General features: G+C 31.4%; 1 protein-coding gene across 1 annotated transcript; it reads right to left on the bottom strand.

Moving 5' to 3' along the window:
- Window positions 1-116: 116 nt before the first annotated feature.
- Window positions 117-27,210, bottom strand: Mkp3 (Mitogen-activated protein kinase phosphatase 3). Its single transcript, XM_015524267.2, has 4 exons — window positions 26,267-27,210; window positions 11,808-12,190; window positions 10,662-10,797; window positions 117-1,835 (listed from the first exon to the last, which is right to left on the bottom strand). The coding sequence occupies exons 1-4, from the start codon at window positions 26,661-26,663 to the stop codon at window positions 1,486-1,488; spliced, it is 1,266 nt and encodes a 421-aa protein (XP_015379753.1). The 5' UTR covers window positions 26,664-27,210; the 3' UTR covers window positions 117-1,485.
- Window positions 27,211-27,876: the final 666 nt, after the last annotated feature.

Genomic DNA, 27,876 nt, shown 5'->3' with positions numbered 1-27,876 from the left:
TCTATATTGTTGGTTGATCGAATCATTTACTCGGTAAATAGGTGGAAATATGTTTGTTCAAAGATTATTTGTAAACAGAGGCAGAGAGTATAACATTATTTATAACTAAACAATAATTGTACTTTTAAATATATTTATTATTATTATATATCATAATTGTTTACATAAACACACATTTATATTGTTTACCTCAATTGTCTGAGGTTGGTTATGGCACTATCATTACAAAATATAGGGCCTAATACAAAATACAATCATTTGCTTACATCTTAAAATTTTACACAATTGGCCATCATTTCATTAAGTGGTAACCCATGTTAATATTATAATTTATTATTTATAATATGGAATAGACTTTAAAAATCTGTTTAATGCATTATAATAATATAATATAATAAAGTAGTGTATAAATGCTGTAGTTTGAATTTAAAAATAAATTAATAGTTACAACACTTAATGACATACAAACACATGTTTTAATTTTTAAAATCTAAGTCTAACGAAGATAATGAGAAAAAATTGATTTTCACTCAATCAATCATATAATATTAACATGATCGTCATCAATAATAAAACTAATTTAAAATCGCCCGAACGAATAAATTAAATGGCATCGGACCATAAATCAGTCTAGAAATATAAACATTTACAGTACAACATAAATAAATTAAGTATAAAATATATAACAATGACAATGACAATTATTTTTAAATAGACAACATGTTCCACATTGCAGGTGGTAAATGTAATACTTGAATGAATAATATACAAAAATAATAATGTTTCAGCACCTTGTCAATGAAACGCAATGATAATAATCCATATTATTATTATTTTTTTTTTTTAATAACGCGTATTTACAGTGGCTTGGAACATTATGTGCAATAAATCTCGAGAAAAATAATCGATGGTATAACTTAATAAAATTATATAATATTAGTCCTTAACAATACAGATAAAATAATAATTTAAAGAAATGTGCGATTTAAAATTTAAAATAAAAAATAATGATAAGTATGATGAGCGCTTTTAACAAAAATGGGGAGAGGGCAGTCGTGTATAATCGAAATATGTTGTGCGCGTTAAGCTAAAATACGTTTACAAACAGAATAATTTTTTTGAAGTTTTCATTTAAAAAATAAGGGCAGGTCTATTGGGTGTAGTGAAAAAAAAACAACAAAAATGTTTAGGAAACGATTTGACGACAGCATAGTAGTAGTAGTAGTAGTAGTAGTAGTAGTAGTAGTAGTAGTAGTAGTAGTAGTAGTAGTAGTAGTGTAGTGTAAGTAGTAGTAAAGTAGTAATAGTAGTAATGTAGTGTAAGTAGTAGTAATAGTAGTGGTAGTAATAAAGTAGTAGGTAGTATAATAGTAGGTAGTATAATAGTAGTAAAAGTAGATTAATACACGTAGTGGCGTCGTTCGGTCAGAAACGATACTTGGTTTGGGGCGATCGTCGATGTTGATCGTCGCCCTCAAACGTTTCTCATCCACCGGTGCCGGGCGTCCACCGGTCGAACTCGATGCCGCTGTCCGGACTTTGGACGGCCGTTGAAAGCGGGCTAAGGTAGTTGGACGTCGACGACCCCGTCAAGTTGGCCGATTGCTGCTTGGGCTGCGTCCGGGCGTCCAACAGCTGCTTCTCGAACGAATGCAGCTGCTGCATAAAGTGGAAGTTCGGGTCGATGTTTGCCTTGCGCTTCAGCACCATGTTGTATGCTTCGTTCAGTGTCAGTTGCCGGTGGGCCATCAGGTACGCTAACATCACGGTTACTGAACGAGATATGCCCGCCAGACAGTGCACCAAGACGCCTTTTTTCTGCGCTCGACTCTTATCTGCAACGAACACATTGTGTTATTATTAGATATAATGTTTATTATGTTGATTACCGGTTATTATTATTAATACGGGTTTCAGAAATTCAACTGAAATCGTAATCGAGAGGGAGGGGTTGTTACAGGAAAAACAATATTTGAAAAGAAAAAATAGAAAACTCATCACCTCAATTTCCTTAGGAATTTCTCTATTTGAAAACTCCCAACAACTTATAACAGCACTATCTGTTCATTAACGCAAGAAAATGCCTAAATAACCAGGCTCTACGTTTAATATTATACTCTGCCATGACACAATCTATCATACAATACGGAATAACCGCCTGAGTGGCTTAGTTATTATAGCCTATAGGAAGTAATAAAATATTCAGAGCTCAAAAAAGCATAGTTAAAATAATTTTAAGTAAACGAAAAACATATCCACCAAAGATCTATTAACTGAATTTAAAGTTCTTACGACGCAACAATTATTCTACAGAAATGCCCTATATTACACATACAAATTTAATTTAATAGAGTTCAAACCTAGATATTATAACTCACGCCAAAAAAACCACTTAGAAATACCTACTGTTCGTATATTGAAATCTAGTCAACGTTTTTCACAAGTGGGTTTGAAATTATTAAACAATATTCCGCTGCAAATTACTAATAGTAAGTCTTATAAAATATATAAACAATCTATTAAATTATGGTTGTCATATAATACTAATGAGTAATGACCTACACCTTATGTAATATACCAGTCAACCAGAGTATGTCAGTTAACCTATACCAGTCAACCTATGTAATGTAGTCTATTTATCTATTCCATTTTTGATGTACTTCTTTATATTATATTTATTTAATGTAATTTATGCTTTAATTACTATAGCTGTTAACAATTAGCTCTACAGGTATGTCTATTTATGTTTTTGAATTATAGTCAGATATGACGTAATTTTTTACGAAATATCTAAAATATTATAAAATGTATACATGTATATACCAACTTAGCTCTTAATAGTACTCCATCATCACCGATAAGAGGCTATCCTCAGTGGTGAGTTGGGCCATCTAATCATATTGTAAATATTATCATTGATTACTTATTAAAATTGTTATTTTAGCCAATAAATATTATTATTATTATAAATTATTATTTATTTGAGCAGTAAAACTAGATTTTAATATTGACGTAAAAATTGATCAAAAATCACTTACTAAGACAAGTTACCTACCTATACAGTTTACGCATACATTCTAATCGGTGTAAGACATAAGCGCCAAAATAAGATAAGAAAAAAAAAGTCGTATCGTACAAAAGCGCCAAAATCGTATCGTTCATAAGCGCCAAAATGGGATAAGAAAAACAAGTCGTATCGTACAAAAGCGTCAGAAATTAAATAACAGAATTCAATTAAAAAAACTCCAAACGCTTAATCTTAATCGACAAAATATGTATTATCTGATTACGATAGATTGTCAAATAGACAGTGGGTGAGCAGTTTGTGTTATAACATATTGTTAGTACCTATTTCGTAATTTCGTAATTTTATTTTTATAAAAAATCAACCAATTTATTAAATCTATTAAATATTGATGTGCATGTACCTATACCTATATTATAATTTACTATCAACATAATAATATTAATATAATATAATTTTTATAAGATATAGAAATTTTTAAATAACTACCTACTTAATACTTATATAAAATATTAATTTTGGCGCAAATTATAGGCCATTTTTGTACCTTTGGCGCTTATGTCATATGTTGGGTATACCAGGTATACAATATTAGATTGGCGCTTATGTTCTACAGATTTTGGCGCAAATGAAAGGTCATTTTTGTACCTTTGGCGCTTATGTCATACAGCCATTCTAATCATTGTTGCAAGTTGCATTAACTATTTTGTATTTCGGTTGTCTGTTTAAAGTTAAATATTTGTATTATACTAATACAACACAACTTTCGACTCTGATGATAATAATAATTATATAGAGGTCATACTTTGCGGCCGGCGAGGCGCGCGCCTTCTTGCAATTTGCAAATGCAAACAACCACCCACGGACCACCTACGAACGTGACTGCGGCCCGTCACGATCAACACCAAATACCAACCAACCACGTGACTTCTGAAATAAATACACGCGTGCACGTAAACGCCGGTAAGAGGTATATTTAAAGGCATACGAAACACACCTGTTAGTTGTTACTATGGATTTTGTCGGTTTTATTACACGTGGTTATTTTCGTACCCTAAGCCCTTTCGCCCACGCTAGTGTAGTAGTGCCCTTGCGTCACGGAAATTGTGGTAATTATTATTATATCATAAAATCAGTGCATGTGGCATGTGCGCATAATATATTAATATAATATTATACTTTACAGTGTTGAATTCGCGGTATCGTTATTTCGGTCGACCCGGTTAAGTACAAACGTCAAACACATCAACGATAGGACAGTGTAGTAGTGTATGTTTTTATTAATAATTATTATTTATTATTACCCTATAAATATTAAAATTAATTGTTTCCGTTGCTATTAATGAAAACCCACATCGATTGTAAACGGATGTGGCACCTGCTTTGTTTTCGTCGACGATACCAAAATACAATTTTATAGACTATACACACATTATGGGCCAATTACGCGGGTCGTGTACACGCTGCCGTAGATATACGATTATACAAATATACAATCCATTGTGAATTACTATAATTACGTTTATTAATATTAACGCTCAATAGGTAAAATACGGATGGTAGTTGAACTTTAGTCTGGCGGTATTTTTGATGCACTGGTAATTACCGGAGTTTTAATTTTAAATACCAAGAACCGGAAGTCGTATCATGGAATGTTAAATAGATTGCAGACTTCATATAGAGTAAAGCTTTCGTCTAATCAGCAATGTTATTAGACATCAGTTAAACAATAACGTGTATTTTACCTAAAAGGCTTAACATGAATATTATTCAGAACTTAAATGATTCGTTGACAAAACAAACTGTGACTTATTGTAAGTGTTATACATGAATTTAAAAAAAAGATTAACATGTACAACGGTTTTTACAACATTTTGGTTCGTAATATAAATGTATTGAATGGGTGGCACTAAATGCCGATACTAAACTGCTACGTTGAGTACTTGAGTGTATTATGACTCTATGAGACGGGTGTTTCTGATTAACTAGAATTTACAAATACAAATTCATTTACCAAATATATTTTTTTTATAATAAAATAAATTAGATAATCATAATTTTAAGTTTTATTAATAATAGTTTTAAAACTTAAAATATTTGTAAAATCCTAAATCTAAAATACTTTTGTAAATATATAAATAATAAAAATCATACAATTTAATTTTTTCTCGTAATATATGTAAAAAAAAAATATTAACATCGTGAATGTATTCAGTTTTTACACATTGAAGTTTCAAATAATTTGGCTTAGAATATTATAATTATACGTAAAATATTTGTGAACCACTTAGTACTTACGTATTAGTTTGTGCACGAACCGAGGAAATGTTATTAAATGGTACGACTAAAAAGCACCGTGAGAAAATCTACACACTAGCGGCGGCAGTGCGTTTTAGCTTCGGTTCAAAAAAACAATAGACAAATCTAAATCTAAGAACAAATTGCGTAATCTTTGTTATCTTTATTCGAAGAATTGCCCACACTCACGGACAATGGACATTATATATATATATATATATATATATACACATCTACATCCGGTAAATTCAACAAGAACACTCGAACCAATTTTGTTTATTCAAACTTTGATTTTTGGAATTTCAAGTGTTGTTTTATAAAACATAGTGTATAAAAGATAATTGGATCTATGCAAAAAAATTTCATGATTTCCCCGATTTGTATTAAACATATTATAACTACTGCATATTATGTATCAAATTTATATTCGTTATGACATTTTTCGAGTTGTTCAAGATTACTACAATGCATACTATATACATTACTATATGCATAAATCACATAAATTAGGTTTTGTAATTTTTAAAACTTATCCTAGCTATAACTTAAAGTTAGGTAACAAATTAACAACGTGCCTAAACGGAAATTGAAAGCAACACCGTCGTCTGTCATCCACGTACTCATTACTCAATCTCGATAACGTAGAAAAACTAATAAAATAAGTTGCTGCACACAGCACACATGGTTTTAACTATTTAGTGCTTGGGCATTTAAGCGTATGCGGACAACTCACGGGAAAACAAAAACGGAAATATCAACAGGACGTTACGCGCACAGGAAGGCGGGAATCCGCTACGAAGTATAATAATAATAATATCATATATTACGTACGTTGCGGCCATTGTGTATATGAACGCAACCGACTGCCGTGCTATTGTGTAATTTTTTTAAATCCATTTCCGTTGTATATCATTATTATTATTAATATTATTGTTTGTAACTGAGGAAAAAATATTACGAAATAAGTAATATCATTAAAAAATCAAACCCGTACCGTACATAAGATTTATGTATAGTAAATATACACATATATGATATATTGTATAATGGTATATATGCTAAGGTGTATATCGTATAAATATGAATAAGGAATGCACAATGACGATTTCTACCGGAAAATGTAAACAATATTGTACTGACCCTTAAAAAATAATCTCAACTGCAGCCTCGAGTCTCGGCAACTACCTATAACGGCTATAACACACACACACATGTATATTTCATTCACCACCGCGTTCAGATCACCACTCTTACTCAAATCGTCAAAAGCTCAATAGAACGGTTTTTTTTCTTTCAAAAAGAGAGATCCGGGGAACCGGAGGAACCATTTAAAGTTTTGTACGCGTTGACTTCTATAACGATGACGGGGAAGAGCAGTGTAATGGCGTCTACTTAGTTTGTTGAAAATGTTTATTCGACGAGACGGTGAACGGCGGGAGATTAGCTCGATAAAAGTACAACAATACTGAAAAAATCTATTATTACGCGAATCTGGCGAGACACAAATATCCACGAATGCTTATCATCATAAATATTATATTTTTCGTTTAAAAGTCGTGCAACTCAACATTACTGAAATAGAATGCTACCAATTACGTATGATTTTGTCTCATCAATTAATCACCAACATTGCAGTAGTCATATTATGTATTTCTAAATTAGTTTTTATTTACTCGTGTAGTCGCGTCCAATGGCGTAAATAAACAATCACTGTTAGCAATGTCGATTGCCTACACATACTCCCTATAGTTCCTACGAGCCATTACATACGCTTATATAATACTTTATTTTATAAGATACTATCGTGTTATAATCTTATGATTCGTTAATAATCACACCCACGCAATATATTAAATCATAAAAATAATAACCCGTTAGTTGTTTTTCGGGAATGACAAAAATACGTAAACCGCGAAAATTTAATAGATTACATTCGTGTCCCTCATTAATAATATAGTTTACCAACTATGGAAATAATCAGTGGTGTATTTACGGGGAGGGTGTAAGGATCCAGGGGTACTGAAACCCCCCCCCAAAACCTCTCTCTAAAAAAAAATTAAAATTCTTACTTATTTGCAGAACCCGATTTATGGAGAAACAAAGCGGTTACCCGGATATAGTTTTTTCCAGTGAACAAAATACTATACAACAGCTAAAAAAAATATATGTTCCTGCAGCATGGTTTTAAGTAATAACTGTTAAGTAATAAGTATAGAAATTATACATTTATAGTAATGCTTTCTGACGACGGCTTCCAAGTTACAACTAATAAACTGAGGACCCCCTCCCCAGAAAAATTTGAAAATACGCCACTGGGAATAATTAATTGCATCCTTCCCCGGTGTATATAGACACCAGAAATCTTATACCAAATCTATCCTAGAGAGTCAGAAACTACTTGCATCGTGTGTACGTAAAGCATAGATTAAAATCGTCATGAACGACCTCAGATTAAAAAATGCATACAAAATCTGTATCAGCACTTCAGCAGTTGTTACCCATTAGGTGCAATAGGTATATATATATATTCGTATATTAGGGGATCTATTTAAAAAACTTATTCGATATACCCGGAAGTTGAATACGATTGATTATGTATTAAATATTAATGCTGATGGATGCGTATTTAAAATGCTTATTGGAATACAGAAATTGTTAAAAATGTTAAAATGTTAAAAAATGTAGGTATTATTATCTATTACTTATTTACTACTTATTTACTACTTATACTAGTACATATAATATTTGATATTATAATCTTATAATTTATAATTATAATTAATAATATATAAGATACACGATTGCATGATACAGTTTAACGGTCAAACGAAAATACTTGTATAGTTGTATGCCTATTTATAATGCCAAGATAAATTAATAATGTTGCCGGTATAATACAGCTGAGAATTAATGTATTTTTAACTTTTTTTAATTATATAAATTTTTTATTTACAATAATAATACACAATTAGTTATGGAATTAATAAATTAGATAACGCGCGACATCGTGACGTCAGTAAATTAGTTCACATCAAACAGCGAGAATACATCTCGTCTTTTCGAAGTCAGATCGATCTTGATGAGGGGTGTGTTGATGAAAAAAGCCTGTGCGAAACTTGATCATATATAATGATGTCTTGTATCGGAGCAGAGGTTCAATTACCTTGAATTTTCATTATATCCGTTTAGCCCCATTACCCCAAAATGTATATATCTAACTTTCTTACAATAATTTATACTAGTTACTGTATAGTAATAATACTTAAGTTTAAATGGTATACAATGTACGCAAAATCGACTATATTAAATAACCAATATTCTTTAGCTAACCTTCGTTAGTACCGACAACAAACGATCCGATAAATAGCGAGACTTCGTCGAGTCAACGAATAGTGACCGACATTCTCGAACACACTGGCCGACATTCACGCGAGAGGGTCGAGTGTACGGCAAGATATTTCGCTCTGGACCGGCAGGGTGGTGCGTACTGCGTGTTATCATCATTGGCGGGGATGAAGTGGCGGTGAACTTTCGGAGGTCCTCCCCTTACAGACAATACCATCATATACACGGCCGGCTTTGACCCGGATATTGATCGTGATATGGTGCAAGAGCGCACGCGCGCAACGACCAATGCGACGGCCCACTCTCATTCAAAGGTTCAGTTCATTGATAAAATGTATCTCTACCCTCTCACCCTCTAAAACATAATTCTCCTATTACTCCTACTCCCACGCAGCCACCCCTCCCGGTTCCCAGTATTTCGTAACTTGTTGATGGGGACGCCAACCTTTCCTTCTCACTCCACCACCAAACAATTTCACTTCATGTTTCAATTCCGTTCTCGTGTATAACGTGGATTCGGCGCGCGTGGGCGCACTTCCATTCCGGCATAATATACGTCGACAGACTGTGTGGGCGTCTTCATTCACGAAATCAACCAGCGCGCGCGCACAAGATATGCTAACACACCGCGAGTAAAGAGTGTTTATATATATACTAAAATAACGACACCACCACTAAATATATGTGTCCAGAGTTAGAAATTTCATAAAAATAATATCACACTGCCAAGAAATCACACGCTAGACGTTTTTTAAATATATACTTAAAATATGCGTTTAATTATAGGTGTACGACGGGGAAAAAAATAAACGTAATCTTAACCCATCGTACAGCGAAGAACGGACGTTTAATTAAAATTCTTTTCGGGGTTATTTAAGGCGTTAAAAAAATGTACTGTCGCCAAGAACTCCTGAAACACGTGTTTCTTCTCCACAGTCCATTCGTCAATATCGATTTGCAATACTCTATTTATGAAAATATTTAAAACATAATATTATTTACTCACGCCTATAATATACGACATAACATAAACTGTTATCACTTAAAACTGTATTACCGATACGACTAAAAATAATATTTAAAAAAACGGCAATAACTAATAAAACACAAACACACCACTCGAGAATATTAAGCATTTGAATACCATGTCCATGTATAATAAGGATTTATATAATTGAGTATAATATAATATATTAATCACCATAATATATAGGTATTAAATTATTAAAACAATATAGGCAGTCATACTGATATCATTAAATCTTTTATTATGTTTACTGAATTACATAAAAAATTGCATACACCCGATGAGCCTACGAAAAATTAATATCCAAAGTTTTGGAAAGTTAACGTGTAATGGGTAGCAATCGGTAATATTTCAAACTCACACGGTTAAAATGATAGATCACGTCATCTTCATTTAAGGTATACTGTGCAATGGAAATTGCAATAAAAAATATGTCACACCACTTAGAGATCTAAATTTAAAAAGGAAATGTTCAATTTACAATAAACAGAGAATAATTGATATAAAATGTATAGTATGGTTACGCCAGATAAAATAAAAACCTGTCTTTTCAATCATTAACATAATATATGATTAGTAGGAAATAACAAGAAAACGTTACGAAGTTGAATTTTCTCAACACTCATTTTATCACTATACAGACACTAACATACAGCATATTGTTATTTTTTTTTTCAGAATTCAATTTCGAAACTGACCGGCCGTATTGTGCGAAGGGGTAAAATAATACGAGTGTGCGAAAACCCACTACTTATTCGCCCACGGTAGCGACGTTTATTGCGTTTAATATTTCAGCGAAAAAGTGACAAACACCTGCGGCATGACAATACATCATAAAAATACGTAATAGGTACCTACTATATAACCCATCATTGTAGACGACACGCTCATGGCAAGGAATAAAACAAACTTGGGACCACATAACAAACTAAATGATAGAGAAATGTACCGTAAAAATAAACTTACCGATGAATTCTATTGCTTGAGGGAAAAAGCTGGCAAGGTTTTGCCCGATATGATCGGAAATGGGTATCTGCATGTACTTGATATGTCCTTGTTCTTCGAAAGTGTTAGGCAAGTCCGACGTAACGTTCAAAATATACTAAAAAAAATCAAACGACCGATTATTAATAAATAGTGGAATATACAATATTTATACTATATTATGATTTGAGGTTAAGTGCTAGTGTATTACATTATAGTCCAGTAAGACTTTGCAATAAGATAGTCTGTTTAGAATTTTTTATACATGGATGTAATTTGCTGGTTTATTTTTTATCAGTTTAGAAACCATCTATTATTTCACCAAAAAAACAGATAATTATAAAAGTATGAAATGATAAAGTGCATGTATATTGTACAACTATACCTAGGTATAGGAATAAAAAATACGCATAATATTGTTATTATTGCAGTATTATTAGATAAGTTTTTTATTATATTTTCTTAAAAATCTAATATTATGTATATTATATAATACGATAATACCTATAAATTTAATATTATCATTTATCAGCAAATATTATATCAAAAAATTATTTATGTATTAATTAATGTTTAAAAAAAAAAAAAAAAATGTCGGGTAACCAATTATAAATGTCAACTATCGTTGCTTACATTCGTTTCGTTTAATTTGATTTGACTTATACCTAGTCTTAATAAAATATATATTATTGAAGTATATAATTACGATTTTTTAAATAATATGTATATTGTATAGTTTACTTAAGTTCCATAATATAAGCAGATAAGTAATAATATATAATAGGTACTAAATAAGTATTAACTACGTATACCTATTTAATAAAAACTTTTTTTTTTACATTCATGATTCTACGGATAATTTTGTATTCACACTCAAGAAGCCAGTCGTTTGGAAAAATAATATTATTTTAGTAGTTTCTATAAAGGTACGGCCTCTTTACAGAGTTAAACAGTGGAACAGCTAAACGCCAAGACGCTATAACTATGTCTGGACCAATTTCCGTACAAACGCTACAGGGAAGCCGCACCTTAAAAAGTTTAACTGGCTAAACGCTGCCATACTGAAAATCTAGAAATAGCTTGCAAAAAATATAAATCTATTCAGATTTGTGGGACATATGAAATTACCTCTATCCGGTGTTTCTTGAGCCATTCCAAGTCTTCCGAATTTGACGCGTTACCGAGGAACAGGTCAGGTAGGATTTCCACGGGAAAGTCACGGTCTTCATCGTAACCAAGTATCGAACTGGAGCTATCCACGTCGGAGAGGCTGTCGATGTCCGAACCACCGGAGCTCTCGGGAGACGTGCTGAGCACAGACATCAACTGGTGCTGGCGGCGTGCATTCCGGTTGTGAGGCACAAGTGATGGGGTGATATGCAGCGACCGCAAACCCATCAAGGTGTCTGTGTCACCAATGAAACCGGTCATGTCTTCATTGGCCCGAGCGCAACGTTCCAAAAACGATTCACACCATTCAGGGTACGATTGTTGGAAGGCATCAAAACTCTCTGAAAAAAATTAGTAAAATTATTGTTATTGTATAATTAATTAAAATAATTGTATAAGATGACCACAAATTTGGTGATCTAGTTTTCTGGTGATTAATTTAGTACGAATAAGTATCTGTCGCATTAGAGCATGAAACTATTTAAAATTTAATCAATTTCTTCCATCAGTTTAATATGTTATTATAAATATAATTAATTAATATTTTGTCGAGTTTGCTAATCCAATTTAGTGCTTACGTATAACTTAAGAAATTATTTTTACATGTGATGCATCTGCGTTCGATTAACACAAATCCGGAACTACCGTTCCGTTTCCGAGGCTAGTGAGTTTTTTATAAAAAATATATTACCACGTCTACAAAGTAATGACTACCAGTAGTTATTACTTAATACTTACTGCTATAAATAACTTTTTACGAGTAAGTAATATTGTATTCATCTCTATCGTCTATCACCACTACGGTTCGTGAGATTTTAACGCGATACACGTTTTCATTCTTTTCGAGAGCTTTTATGTGAAATTTTATATTATATTCCTGACTCCTGAGGAGTGTGGTCGTGTGGAAATAAAGCGACTGCAGTAACCATGATTAATAAATAGTGGCTATTAATTGGGAGGTATTTGTTAGGGAAGGGGTAGATATCGACAATTAATTTGGTACAGCTCATCAATCAACCTAAACAGGACATCATATACTATAACTATATACTATAAAAAACTAATTAATAGATACACCAATAAAATGAGTATATAGTTTTCATAACGGTTTAAGAATTGTTGTATTATAATTTAAAAAATTTCAAATATTCAAATTAAATTTATGTCAATTCATATACTTACACGTAATAATAAATGTGTATTTAACTTGTTTGTTATATTCGAAGACATAATAATCAGACATTTAACATACCTTTGCTATAAATGAGCTGATTTTCATAGAAAACCTATTTTATAATTTTGGTCATGCCTTTTCAATAACTTTAGTTTATCAGTGCATTTTTTTTTTTTTATTATTATTAATGATACCCTCGGCAACATGGGCCATTGGGTTTAAAGTGAGAAATATATATAAAAAGAAAAAAAATTACATGAATTGTATCTATATCTAAATTATACTAAATTTTGGTTAGAAGATTGGCGGCTGTGATGAATTGTATGATGTTGGTAATGGATTGAGGATTGTTGTTTAATATTTCTGAAAGTGATGATTCGGGCAGGTTGAAGCTTCATCAGTGCATTATTCACATGGGAATGCTTCAATGTTTTAATTTATTACTACATATAAAATCCTCTAGTAACAAGCTGTGTCCAAAACTCGTTGTTTATGGATTTATTGAAGTGTTTAATACAAATCCAACATTATTTATATACATGACTCATACATAGTATACATGTATTATACAGTTCATATATGAATATGTATATACATCAACATAGTTGTATCCTTAACAACTTAACGTCGTCAACTATTTTGCTTGCATTATAACACATATTATACATAATAGAAGTCGTAACATATGGATGCTATTTATTTAGATGTTTAGTTCATTGTTAATAAGTACATAAGTGGTAATTTATAATATTCTCTAACTTCGAGGTGTGTCTTTCAACATAATCTAACATATGGTAACAACATCCTGACGCTTCAGGCCTATTCATAGAAATCGGTTCGTAACACATAAAGGGATCGACAATATTCTAACTTTAAATTCAAAAACATAATAAAACTGAAGATATGTTATTTAATATTTAAGTTTGTATAAAATTAAATTTCTAATATTATTATTAACATTACATGCCAAGATAATAATTACAATAAAAAGAGTAAGTAAATAAAATACTTAATATGTATATTCGATATTGTTATATACCTTACTACCGGACGCCGGTTATACCTACTTAAATATTTTGTAATTTCATTGATTATTATTTACTGTTGGTCTGTCAATAAATCAATGATTAGTAATAATTACTAGAATTCGTAAATAGCAAAATCTGTAAAAATCCCGGATATGATATGTGTGAGTACGATAATAACGATTTTATCTAAATTATTGATGAAAATAAAATCATTTCGAAAGAACTTCGTCAACAATTTCCGAACGAAAAAAACCACAACCTACAAATGTATATTATGTCGTATACTCACAAATATAAATATATGAAGAAAATCAAAAAAATTTCCATCCAGATTTACGAAGAGTATATTTAACGTATGTAAGTTTCAAATCAAATTTTCCGTCACCCACGCGTGCACTCGTTTTTTTTTTCACTTCGTGAGAGTAAAGAAAACATTCCCTGTAAGTATGTGTATGTGGGTTCATGACGAGTGGGCGCCGCCTTCACCACTCCTGATCGCCTAGTGGTAAATTACATTGGCGCTTCTCACAAAGGGTCCCCGTCGTCATCTGGACCGGACGGCGGGTGCAACAACGACGCATCGATCGGCCAACACCGACCGACTCAAGTATACAATATATAATATATATATAGTACGCACAACTCGGCGGATACCCGACCGGAAATCAAAATTGGCCGACCGGAAACCGGCTGCCAATAAAACCGGATGATTTATTAACGAACGCACGACAACGTACTCTGCCACCACCTCCAACGCCCTACACATATTCTCGAGACATTTTAATATATTATATTATAAATACCGAGTGTTGGTCGAGTCCGGTCGCGTTATTCCCCAGACACGTAAAATTAACAATCTATTCATTTTATCGTAGTCATTATATATTATCATCATGTACGCCTTATACAATTTGATACACTCAAAAATACTCTTCTTGAGTATGTGTCAGCAAAAATATAAAAAACCACGAATAAAAATATCCTAATTCTCTCGAAGAACAAACAAACACGTCCGGTGCTCGTCGAGGTCCTGCATGTGTGTAATCATACATGAAAATGGGTCAAGACGAAACATAATGGCAACCCACGTACGTTAACAACTAACAACCCCCGGGAACGCCTACTCGGACAAAATATTTGATATGCTGCTCGAGTTAACCGGTTTGAATTGTATTTTTTCCAAACTCTAAGTCGCGCACTGCCTTTGAGGTTGATAAAAATAATCATAATTAAAAATGATTTTCCTAAAAAAAGGAATTGACACTAAATTATAATGCACATGAGACAGGGAAGGGATCGGGCAGTACACCGCACGTGGTATTCCCATCCGTCAGGTTACCACGGGACGGGCGGGTTAGCACGAGGTGCGCTTCAATGAATATGAAAACCTGACGGCGGCAAGGCGCGTGATCACGTAACACGTTCTACATTACATAAAGACCTTTTTATAAAATAACCCCCACCGCCACCGTTCCAGAAACGACCCACGCGTTTTCAGAGGCCCGATTATATCGATCCTCCGGCTGAGGCCCATACAAATATATAGGTCAACTCCGAACGTATTATTAACTTACTGTTAACACAGACCACGAACTGCTCGGGAAATACATCACGTCCCGAGTCGGGTTTGTTGTTAATAAAACCGTAGTCGAACACCTCCCACCGGCAACCAATAATTAAAACGAAGTGTTCTTAACTTTAACTCTAATTAATTGAATTATTAACAGAATCTTTATATTGACTGCAATGAACACAATCGATTGATACGCCGTGGCACTAATTTGTATTCGCCGCTATAATATTATGATACGAATAATTATTATTTATGAAAATGTTTTAATATTCGTTCACGTCAAAAACCAGCATGTTCTCTTGTTGTTCAAAATAATCTCATAAATTAAAACTAAAATCTTTATCTATTATTATTGAATGCCTGTTGCCAGCACAAGTGGCCAAATATAATTATTAATTAATAACATTTATAAAAGTATTTATTTTATATTATTGAACAATTAATTAAATTAAAAATGAATAATATTATCATACATAAAATGTGAAATTAATAAAAAACCAACGGATGAATCTAAATAATGAAATAAAACTAAATCCAAACATTATTCTTATAGATTATATTAAATAAAAATAAAATTATCTACTTCCAGAATTCCATTACTATTAATACTTGGACGATATAATCAATTGTTTTGTCTTAGTTGTATTTTTCGTTTTATATTACACAAAAATTAATTTTACTTAAGAAATGACTGTAATACTCACAAAATCTTAAATTACAACACTAAAATTTAATTATCAACCACAACCATATTGATTGGTTTCGCATAAATCCTTAATAATTTTAATATTTTAATAAAATAAAAGGCATATTATCTAGCTCGGTGTTTCGTGAAGCGGAGTTTAAAGTTTAAACTATACAATAAGATAAACCATAGGTCATTTTTGACGTATTAAATGTAATATTACTGCTTTAAGTAGAACAGTTATTATTATTATTACACAATAATAGATCTAAGTAATTAAACAGAATAATCAAATTAATTGCATTCTAAATAAATGTATCGTACAATTGAAAATTTTAATCATAGACATACGTTTAAATCTGTTATATATACATCAAACAAACAAAACTATATGGTAGCTGGTATAATGGTATCTCAACAATAACATAACCTGCAAGCATACATGATTTGCATAATGCAGAAAACTTAAGTCTCAACTACTTAGTCCCTTGAAGGCACTTGACAAACAACACAAACTAAAAAAAACATACCTAATAAGTCATATAGGTACATGATTTGAACACTGCAAATGGTAAACAATTCAAAGTGTCTAAATATAAAATGGGTGTTTATAGACGTGCCACCGGATATCCTTCATAGAACGCAGAGTGCGAGGAATCCACACCAGAAATGTATGTTTTTCAAATTCCCAGCAGTAGTGGAAACGGAAACAGGCGACTTATTTTCGGACTAGGCGTGTCCGGGGTACTGGTTTTTGCACGCCAAGGCCTACCGTTGAAAAGGAAGCGCGCAACGGATCCTAAATGCCGGAAACAAACATCCGGTTTAGTTTAAAACACACGGCAGGATACACACATGCGCACGCGCCGGATACCGGCAGTTTGGTTGTGAAACGAAACATGCGCTCTTTCCGGCTATTCAATTGGATCTTTTCGCCCGTTGAAAAAAATTACTCACTCAAATAATAACCCTGTATAATATATTTTTCAAAATAACGATATTATAAATTTAAAAACGGGTAAACCGTAACTTGTACCCTTATGTGCATGGGGGTATAAATAAAAAAACATCATTTTGAATGTTGATCCTGAGCAGTTTCCGTTTCTTTGACTAGTTTGCGTGGGAAACGACTAAAATTATACAGCTACATCACTACTACAACCGATTGACGATTCCGGTTTATCATTGATTAGCCAGAGACTAGCGCACACGTCTTGTGAATGATGTAAATGCAATTCATGAAAAAAAAAAAACATAATCCAAATCGTTTGAGTTATGTCCGGCGGCAATGTCAAATGTGCATACATTCTCCGATACAAAAACATATACGTTATACACGTTCGTACCGATAATAAGTATTTAATGTACGAGTATATTATAGTCTATACTCTAAAAGTATACTCGTTGCATAACATTTTTACACGTTGTGTAAATGACCTGCCAAGAGAGCTTTGATTATTATTTATTCATTGCGTTGAAAACTGCGGGTTTATTTGCGAATATCGTCAGCTGTCAGCAAGATGTATAGCCGTATATGTATATACTATATAAGATTATGACGGACTGCAATGTTGCCAGGTTTTATTTTTTGTTAATAAAATAAATTATTATTATTTTTTAATCTGGAACTTATACAATCTATAAATAAAAATACAATAAGCACAATGGATGTTTTAAATTACTATGTTGGATAGAAGTTTTTTAATCACAAACAAATAAAAAAATTGTACATCAAAGACGAATAGTGGGTGAATATTATGTACTTTTGGACAATAAAATTAATAACAATATTTGTACTACAATGTCAGAAATATTGGAAATAGGAAAAAAATCCCCAGACTACAATATTACTCTCAACCTCATTCACAAATATTTTTTAACGTTAATTGGTATCTATAATTATCCCATTATTAATATTTAATTACAAATACGTATATTATATTATATTATACTTACTATATTATTATATTATATCATTCAATAAATTTATAAAGTTTTTAAAAAAACAAAGCTTTTCTTAAAAAATTATAATTTTAAATATTTTTTATCCTTATAATTTTAACTAAAAATGTCTATAAAAAATACCGAGTACCTAGTATGTCCCATAGAGTATTTAAAAGTAAAGATGTATAGATATTTTTTTAGATTTTTAGATTTTTTTTCAATTACTTATGAGAAACCTTGTTTTAAATTTGCAATACTTAGCTATAGAAATAGAAAATTTTTTGCATTTTTAGAAAATGTTTGTAATTTTTGGTATTAATTATTTTTGTTTTCAGTTTTAATTACATTTAAAAATGTCAACAGTTTTTTGTCTAATATATAAAGTCATAATCATAACGTTTGATTTATAAATAGCTCTAAAATATTTTGAAAATGTTATCATACATTCCATAATATAGAAAACATCATATAAACATTTGTTGAAAATTTCAAAAAACTACAAACAATTATATCATTATATGTTTTTACTGTGTAGGTGCCTACGTTTAAAGATTATTGTATGATAATTATTATATTATTATTAATTTTATTATTATTATTATCTATATTTTGTATTATTGACGCATTAATTATTCGAAATATTTTTATATGCTACCTATATGTTTTTACTGTGAAGTGTGAGTAGGTGTTGATTCACGTTTGAAAATATATGTTCAACCATTTTCATGAGGTTGTGAGTAATATTGCGGTCTGGGGATTTTTTTTCCGCAATTCGAAATATTGAATTAATAACGAAAGCTGACATATTATTATTTCTATAACACAAACATTAATTTTGTAAAATATAAATTAAACTAAAAAATACCAAGCCAAACTAAGTTTCTTACTTGAAATTTTAAAGAGAAAAATATAACTAAATAGCATTCAATTTTTTTTAATCTTTAATTCATGAAAAAACCTCATTAAAATATTTTAATTTGTAATGGAGCTATTTGGGATAGGTAACAATGAATTTTAGGACATATTGTATATCAAAAAATTGATGTTTATTTAAAAATAAGCATTTGAACACAATTTGGAATTGAACGGCGAATTAAACATTACAGAATGCGAACGACAAAAAATAGTTGATTAGCAGTAATTAATAAACGCTTGTCACAGTGCCACCCGAAAAACCAGTCACTGTCGCCGCCACCGCCATCACTACCGCCTACTTAATGTCACCGTGTACATATAAATAGACATTAAGACGTATATAATATGATCTATATTTGGTGTACGCCTTTTCGTGTTCCGTTAACAAGCCCGATTTGGCAAGCGCCGCCTCCGACTCTGAGTCCGGAAGTCCTTGCTATATAATTATATAATATAGGCCTGACTGGCTAATTAATTGGATAAGGTAATAGATTCATTCTCACGTCGAGGCCGGATGGACGATAGCAGTTGAGTATAGGATTATAATAAATAATCTTGACTATTAAAAATCGAAAAACTTAAAACGATGAACTTTCATCATTATAAGTTAATAATTAATATTATATTACACTCCCTTTATAAGACAGACCCATATCCAAAACTACATCCACCTTCTATTAGTGATTTAGTCGACCATTCAAACCCCTTATTAGAGATATTCCCTCAAATAATAACCACGAAAATCTACCTAGGTCCTAGACGATTTGCTTGCCTATATACATATATATTATATAATTATATGTATATATGTGTGTGTGTGTGTGTGAGAAAGAGAGAAAGGTCTACGCGTGCTCCCACGTGCGGCGCCAATCGCGAATTACGTAAATAATATATATTGGTAATATAAACAGCAATGATTTTTTTGTTTATGTTATTATCGCTTTGCAAAATCGAAACACGTGCGACCGTAGGTACGTTTTTTTCCATATTATGTTACTTTACGATTTGAAGGTAGCAGCTAATAGTAGGTATAGTAGAATATTATATAGAAACGGAATGGAAAAAATCATATGAAAAAATAAACCATAACCGGCCCGCCGCAGTCCCACGCGAATCGTTTTACCCGGTATATTATATATACGTATAAAATAATGTTTTCATTAAGCGCGCGCCGGAAACCTTACACGGCCATATGAGGGGGCGGCGGGCAAGACGTTTCCATTGAGAGCGGCGGCGGCAACACACGCACACGCACGCAAACAGGACGGATGAATGATAAAAACACGCCAACGAGACGGGAGCGGGACAAGCCTCCGTTGAGGCAACTCGGCCGCCGCCGCGCCGTTTCCGGTACTCTCGGTCCGACGTCGTCGTGACTATGCCAATTGTGCACGATGAGAAAATACTTAAAATAATAATAATAAGACTTCCTGTAATCGCGTTTTATCCGACTCTTAGTGTAGTAATCATCTGTCGCCACAGTCGTTTCGATAGGACAACAAAATGTATACACGCCACGAACGATTTTCGGTAACAATATAAAACGTTTTTACGACAACCCACATTCAATAGTTCAATACCATAGAATGGCAAATAGGAAATACCAACAGTGCAGATCACTTATAAAGTTATAGATATCGAAATACGAACAGTATTGTTATCATTTAATCATAATATTCATTAGATTAACCATTATTACAAATTAAAATTATGGATATAATATATATATTTAGGTACCTACAGTACTATATTGTCTATATTATTATATTATGTTATGATATCGTAATATAATAAAGGTATCAAAATAACAAATATTTTAAGTTACCTCTATAACTCTCCTTATTAAAGGATCAGACATCAACGTTCTACTTTGAGAAATAAAGAAGAATTTTAGGGGAATACTTATTGATATAAATGTTTATTCGAAAAACCTTGTATTTGTGCAACTAATAATGTTTTACGTATATGTATAATATTCAAAATTATTTTTCGACAAAAGTAAATGTTGCTAGGAATACGTCTGCTATTTTAGAATTATACACTGCAGTAGGTATATTATACAAATAGACCAACCAGACGGGTGTATAGGTACTGGCAAAAACCTACCTTCATTTCCACCCACGAAATCAGAAATGCAATTCGATTAGACACAGAGAAAGCATAAAAAAGTTTTTCTGAATATTATGAGCATATTTCATAGACAAATGTAATAAAGTTTAAGTAATATAAGTTTTTTTTCACCATACATATTTTATTATGTAAAATGTTAATACATGCAGTTATAAATTTTCGAAAGCAATTGTATGCCAGTACATGATATTATGTTTAATAAATATTATTATTTTATTGTTAAGTAACTATGTAATTTCTTTCTTTTTATTATGTTTGTTGAATACATTTTTTTTCAATTTTTAGGTACCTAAGTCTTGAATTGATTTGTTAGTATTTATATCAGCAAACTAAAGTTAATCTTATCGAATTTAACTAAAAATCAATGTTACGAAACAATAGACAACATTTAATAATAAATTTACTCTTTTAAACTAAAGTTGTTCCTTACACAAATAACTAATAACGACACATATATTATATTATACACGTATCTATAATGTTTTAAGACAAAATATCGAGATGATTAAAAAACGACTGCCTTACACATTATATTTTCATCAAAAAAAGCGTAATTATTTTATTATATTAGATTGTACAAAAATATATAAAAAATAATTACGCTATTTTTTGCAGCTGATTAAAACAAAAAGTGGTACTTACAAAATTTTAAATTAATAACAATTATTACGTCCATTATATCGAGACTAAAATATTGAATATTTCTACAGCGTAAAGTCATAAACGCTAATTAGTAATTATCATTTGGCAATCAATTATCGTCAAATTAAACCTAACAGAATCAACACATGCAATAATATAGGACTAACAAGACATATAAATACTACCTATCACAATAATTACCGAAAATGCTACGATAAAGAAAGATCAAAGCGTGATATATAGCCAAGTGCAAGTTCAAGTCAAAATAATAAATGACACAACAGAAGAAAACAATTCATGTTTGGGAGGGGGGTTACAAGTAATAGTACGAGTTTTATGAAAAAGTCGAACGAAATGTTTAATGCGATATAAGTACTTTCCATTAATGTTTTGATGGGCAGACAAAAAGTCGAAAGTTACTGGCACTTTTTAAAATTTAAAACACTCAGAATTCATAAACTTTCTAATGGAAAAAAAAGTAACAAGTTATTAGTCGATTACATACTGTTTAAACGTGGACACGATACCTACGTCAAAACATCTTACGAGTTAAGACACGTGCTTTATTTATTTACTTCATTTCTAGAAGATCCTACATAAGACATTTATTTTTCGCATTTTCGATGATAACATCAGTGACAATCAGTGTTGATATCAACACTGGCGGATATTTCAAACCTAAGTTTTACTTTAAGATTATAAGCTGGATATGAGTCAACAAATAGATCGGATTAGAAAAGAGAATGATTTCCCAGAGATAGGTATCTAGCGGCAGCACCCTGTGGAACTCACTGCACACCATCTAACCAGTCGCGCAAACGACCTTGATTAGGTCACAACACCTACAACGATGATGGGTAAAGACCAAGTGGTAGTTGACCGTGAAGGTTTCCAGCAACAGGCGAGATCGACAAAACTGATGCAACCATTGAATGAATAATAATAATAAGACGTTCATTAAAATATGAATGAACACCGGTCGTATTATTATAATATATAATAAGTGTGCGTGTGTGTATGAGGAGTGTACTGAAAAAAAATTGTTTTCATTATGATCTTCTAGTATACACTTTACAGCCACACACAAAATGTGTGTCTTTATTCACGGTCCGACGCCTATGCGTACGTTGCGTGTGTGTGACTGTAGCTTTATGGCCGACCCGATCATGTAGTATGTATGCACGTAGGAAGCGTTCACACCTACAGTCGGAGGAGAGCTCTGCTGAATTGTTAACAAACACGGTTTTCGGTCAATACCGGTTTGTAATAAATCGGATTCGGTTGTAACGCACAAATGACGAAATGGACATTCCTACGTTGTTATTACTATTTAGTTATTAACCGACTTCCTTAACTCAGATCGTTAGTATAGCGGCGACAGGGGAGGATTCAGATTCTACGAAAAAGGACAGACCATCGCATTGCGATCATTATAAACTACATAGGTATTAAACGTAATAGTCCACGAATATTCACTAGTTCTTCCCGATGTTATTCATAACGCATTCAAAGATACTATTGAGATAGAGATATAATATATAACACCTAATTTTTACAAACAGTACACAGAAAATAAATATGATAAATTTGTGTTACTAAAATTGCATTAAAAGTGGTCGTATTGACTTGACTATAAACACTCGCATTATTTTACGGTAAACATTGACAAATAATATTAACCCTTTCTAAGAATAATATTTTTCAATTACAATTAATGTAGCAGTAGACTAGAGTAAAACTCAGAGAAAAGTGAAAGCTAATTCAATACCTACATAATACATTTTATCATTATTAATTGATTTGGGTATAAATAGAAATAAATTAACATACAAGTTAAAGTTGACTTAATATAATTTGCAATTACTAATTAGCAACTATTTACATATTACCAGCAATAGGCAGGTACAAAATATAATAATGTACAAGATTCACAAGTATCAAAACAACAATATCATGATTCATGACTAACAAATTGAATTGTTAAATACATTTAAAAATAAACAAATTTATTACTAAAAAGTAAAGATTTAATAAAACCATACATAAACAAATACATTGTTATTGTATACCTAGGTAGAACAAACATATTATTAAAAATCAAAACAAAGACAATTTATTCTTACACATTAAAAGTCAGGATAAGAACAAAAGAATGTTCAATTTTTAATGAAACTGTCGATGAAGAAACATAAAATATGCAACAAGTATTATCAATATCAAATAGTTACTAGTTATCATGTGAACTAAGTAATAAGTTTCGCTATTTAAATTATATTAATTATGTTTATATTTTATCCCTTTCATTTCTCAATATGAAATCAGAGAAACCCTAATTAATGATTATAAACAATACATAGACACCTACATATAATATGAATAACATGATGTATATATAGACAAATAATAAAGATTGTACTACCTACCATATTATAGTGATGATTGAACCAAAAAACAATATTTTAACAACTATAATTAATGGTTTACAATTTAACAATATAAAGTATTGAGTACCTACCTATAAGTTAAAAAATAAAAATTATTACATGATATTTCATTTCAATAATCAATTTTTTTTATAAATAAATTAAATAAATCTTAAAAATGAAATTGTTTTAAAATTTTAAATGCAAAGATATTATTAAAAATCTCATAGAATTCCATTTCTACTTCCATTTAATAATTTTAACTTATAAATAATGAATTGTACCAAGATGTTCCACAAAAAGTTTCAAAATAATTATAACAATACCTAGTATACCTACAATCAATTTAGGTAGTAACTAGTGAGTAAATAAGAATGAATAAGAGTAAATATACTTAGGAATAAAGTAGTAGTAAAATAATAGTAAATATACATAGATAACATTTTTAAAGTAATTTAACCAAACAACTGTATTATCTTTTGCAAAAAGGCCACATGGTTTCTAAATTATTTTATTATAGTAGGTACAACTTTAAATGCCATAATTTTGTTAATATTAATGGTAGGAACCATCATAAAATGTTTTAGTTTTTTTAATAAAAAAAGATTAATTCAAAAACTAGATGTTATGAATTTATGATTATTTAATTTTATTTGTTTAAAACATTTAATGTTTTATTCAATCTGTTGCAAAAATGAACAATAAAAACAACCGAGGAAGTAAAAAATAGTAATAAAATAAACAAAAAGAGATAAGCCTTCCACTGGATTTACCTACTACAATGATTATTTTATTTAATAAATTAAAAGGAACATTTCATGAACTATCATAAATATTATAAAATTCTTAACTTATTAAGTATAGATACTGTTCATTAATAAATTTAAGGTAAATAATGAATTAAATTTTATTCAAGAGACCTATACACTTACTAAATTACACATATCATTAACAGAACTAATTGCAATTTAATATAATATTAACAATACAAAATTATAGATAGTTAATTTAAAAACTACCTGGTAGTTTATACTTTGATTTCATCTCAGATTTCATGCCAATACCGTAATACCAAATAGGTATCAATATCAATTATTAGTAGATTCATTAAATTCAAATTAGTAGAGTCTCATTACTAATACCTACAACAAAAGGTTAAATGTGATAAAATAGGTAATATTAAGCAGATTCCTACCTGATAACTAATAAGTAACTAGTAATTAGTAGATATACAATAAAAAGCTGAATACATTAGTTTTAAGAGGACATGATACCTGCATGTGTTGTCTCCGTCTTACAAGTGCATAACATAGCAATTTTTTACTCTGCAGAACTATAGCTCTGTTAATTTAAAATTTGTTATGTTACGCACTTGTAAAATGGAGACAACACATGAGGGTATCATGTTCTCTTAAACAATAAAATAAATATAAATTTGTATATATTTGAATAGCTTGGGATTGAAAAATTATGTTCTTACTATTATGAAAGTAATAAAATATTGTTGATACCTACTGGAATTAAATTTCAGTTTATAAAAACAGATTTTTAACATTAGCAACTACCTACTGATTATTATTCAACAAGTTTGGATGGTATTTTTTAAATTCATTATACTCATAACATTTTTTTTTTAATTTAAAAGCATATTAATCGATTGCCTAACTGACAGGGCAAGTCAGATAAGAATTATCATTAATATACAACTGCTAATGTATAAACTACCGACTTAATTACTATCACTCGAAATAACACAAATGTTATCATTATGGTAGATATAGGTTGAAGTACAGAAACATTTCATAATAATTAAGGTACCTCACTATATTAAACAAGTTATATAATAATAATAAAAAAAAAAGAATAGCTATGTAGCATGAATATAATCTTAAGAAACTCTTACCGTTCAGACAGTGAACCTTGCATCCATCCTTCAGCAATCGCTTGGCCAACACAATCATTGTGTCTGATACGGGCGAAGTAGTCTTGCGATCGTCCAAACGCTCGTCACCGTACAGCACAAACACGCTTTCCTTGTATGCATTAACAATTTGCTCTCTGAGATCAGTGCACTTGACTGTGGACGCCAAGTCAATTTTACCAGCGGCCAACCGCCTCAGCATGATAGTAGGTATGCTGAAATTAACTGCATCGCGAATATGACCTTCTGAGAAGTCCATCGAACTACGACAGTCAAGTATGAGCAACTGACACTTGTTACTAGACGACAGTTCGGTGGCCAGCCATTCACAGCCCACGCAGATGTTGGACAACACAGACGAATCATCTTCAGCAGGCATTTCGGAAGCTGCTGGGTGCTCAATGAATATATTAGTAAACGCACATTGATGCACCGGCCACAAAACACACGCGGCGAATCTACAAACGTTTTATTTGCTAGTATTTTTAAATAATGCGACGCTTTACCAAGTACTGTAACTACAATACTTCTCAACGACCGCAATTAAGAGTTTACGTGAATCATCGTTTTAAGGAAGTAATAATAAAAAGTAATGTACTTTTTAATATAGGTAAGGAAACACTACAGTAAATAACGATGACTGAAATTAATTTTATGAATAAAATTTAAATCGAGAAACGACACAAAAATGATAACGACAAAATCACACACGACACACTACTACAACAACATTTAATGGTAAAATAACGCTGATAAATTGGCGGCGGAGAGATGATCACAAGGAGCGCGACGGCCGATGCATTCACCTTGCGCACACAGTCGTAGTGGAACTGTTGATCGCTGAAATGTAGTGAATGCGTCAATGCGATGACAAAAACATGGACACGGTGAGAACGGAATACGGACGAAGCGCGCACGACAAATACCAATTACCGAGAACCCGCGGCATCCCTCATCCAAAACACCGACGCGTCTGTCGCCACCTGTCGGGCAACCGCACACGACCTATCTGAACGCCAGCGCTACCTGTCGGCCCGGCAGTGCGTTGGTCATCTGTCCACAGATAGCACTGTCGTGTCCGAATTCAAACAAAACCGTCCTTCCCGTGGACCATTTCTTTTTATTTACGTTTACGGAACTACGGAATAGACATTAGATACAAACCACAGAACGATATTAAACGTTTCGTTAATTATTACAATAAATCGAATCGTTTCGATTTTAATTTCTTTGCAACTGTTTAATTCACTGTACGATGGATGATGGTCAATGGACAGTTGAATAAATAGAATAAAAAATAAATAAAAGACTTTATTACATTGTATTTAAGTTCCTGTTTATAAATTTATAATACATTTGTCTGTTGCAGTATTGTTGTATATAATTGTGGGACCGGTCCAATGTTTGATTTACCAATAAACGGCTATCTGCAAAAAAACCTATGTCCTATATTGCTATATTTTAACGAAAATATTATAATAGCGGTCGCTTACAACGTGGTGATTACGACCCACGTCCACATGAAGATAGTGACAAAACTTTCTTTTTTTTTTTATTAAGAAAGACAATTTACAATCTGTACACAGTAATTA

This window comes from Diuraphis noxia, unplaced genomic scaffold, assembly GCF_037042655.1.
Source record: "Diuraphis noxia isolate RWA-SAM2 unplaced genomic scaffold, SU_Dnox_SAM2 contig0004, whole genome shotgun sequence".
Lineage (NCBI taxonomy): Eukaryota > Metazoa > Arthropoda > Insecta > Hemiptera > Aphididae > Diuraphis > Diuraphis noxia.
Note: the sequence above shows the minus strand (reverse complement) of the source record. Positions and strands in the feature narration are given on the sequence as shown.

Excerpts from the sequence above, each read along its gene's own strand:
- Mkp3 (XM_015524267.2), bottom strand. The coding sequence starts at position 26,663 with ATGCCTGCTGAAGATGATTCGTCTGTGTTGTCCAACATCTGCGTGGGC. Across the intron at positions 12,191-26,266 it reads CAAGGTTCACTGTCTGAACG|AGAGTTTTGATGCCTTCCAA; the intron begins GTAAGAGTTTCT and ends AATTTTTTTCAG. Across the intron at positions 1,836-10,661 it reads TCAAGCAATAGAATTCATCG|ATAAGAGTCGAGCGCAGAAA; the intron begins GTAAGTTTATTT and ends TGTTCGTTGCAG.